The sequence below is a fragment of the Acanthisitta chloris genome, unplaced genomic scaffold (genome assembly GCF_000695815.1).
Source record: "Acanthisitta chloris isolate BGI_N310 unplaced genomic scaffold, ASM69581v1 scaffold17102, whole genome shotgun sequence".
Classification (NCBI taxonomy): domain Eukaryota; kingdom Metazoa; phylum Chordata; class Aves; order Passeriformes; family Acanthisittidae; genus Acanthisitta; species Acanthisitta chloris.
In genome coordinates this window covers 2,292-2,613 of record NW_008660035.1, presented here as the reverse complement: position 1 = coordinate 2,613, position 322 = coordinate 2,292, and the positions used below count along the sequence as shown (strand labels likewise).

General features: G+C 63.7%; 1 protein-coding gene across 1 annotated transcript in view; it reads right to left on the bottom strand.

Annotated features, from left to right (window-relative positions):
• Positions 1 to 7: 7 nt before the first annotated feature.
• LOC103797455 (laminin subunit beta-1-like) overlaps positions 8 to 322 on the bottom strand; it is a gene marked incomplete at both ends in the record, with an annotated part of 2,537 nt that continues 2,222 nt past the window's right edge. The window contains one exon of the mRNA XM_009069672.1: positions 8 to 190. Within this exon, the coding sequence (XP_009067920.1) occupies positions 8 to 190 (183 nt within the window). The remainder of the gene's footprint in view (positions 191 to 322) is intronic.

Below are 322 nucleotides of genomic sequence, written 5' to 3'. Positions count from 1 at the left end.
CGGGCACAGGCGGTGGGGGCACGGATGTCGGAGCGAGGGTGGCGGTAGTAGAAGGGCTTGCAGAGGTGGCAGCGGCGGCCCATGGTGTTGTGCTGGCAGTCATCACACACGGCCCCACTGCTGTTCCCCGTGGCCAGGAACACAGCCATGTCGAAGTGGCACTTCTGCGAGTGCTCGTTGCAGTCGCAGCCTGTGGGGATGGCACTGCAGCACGGCATGCGGCACCCTGACCCCCACCTAGCAGGCAGCACCCCCAGTGCAGGTCTCCCTAGTCCAACTCCCCTTACCCTAATATGCAGCACCACAAAATCAAACGTCCCCA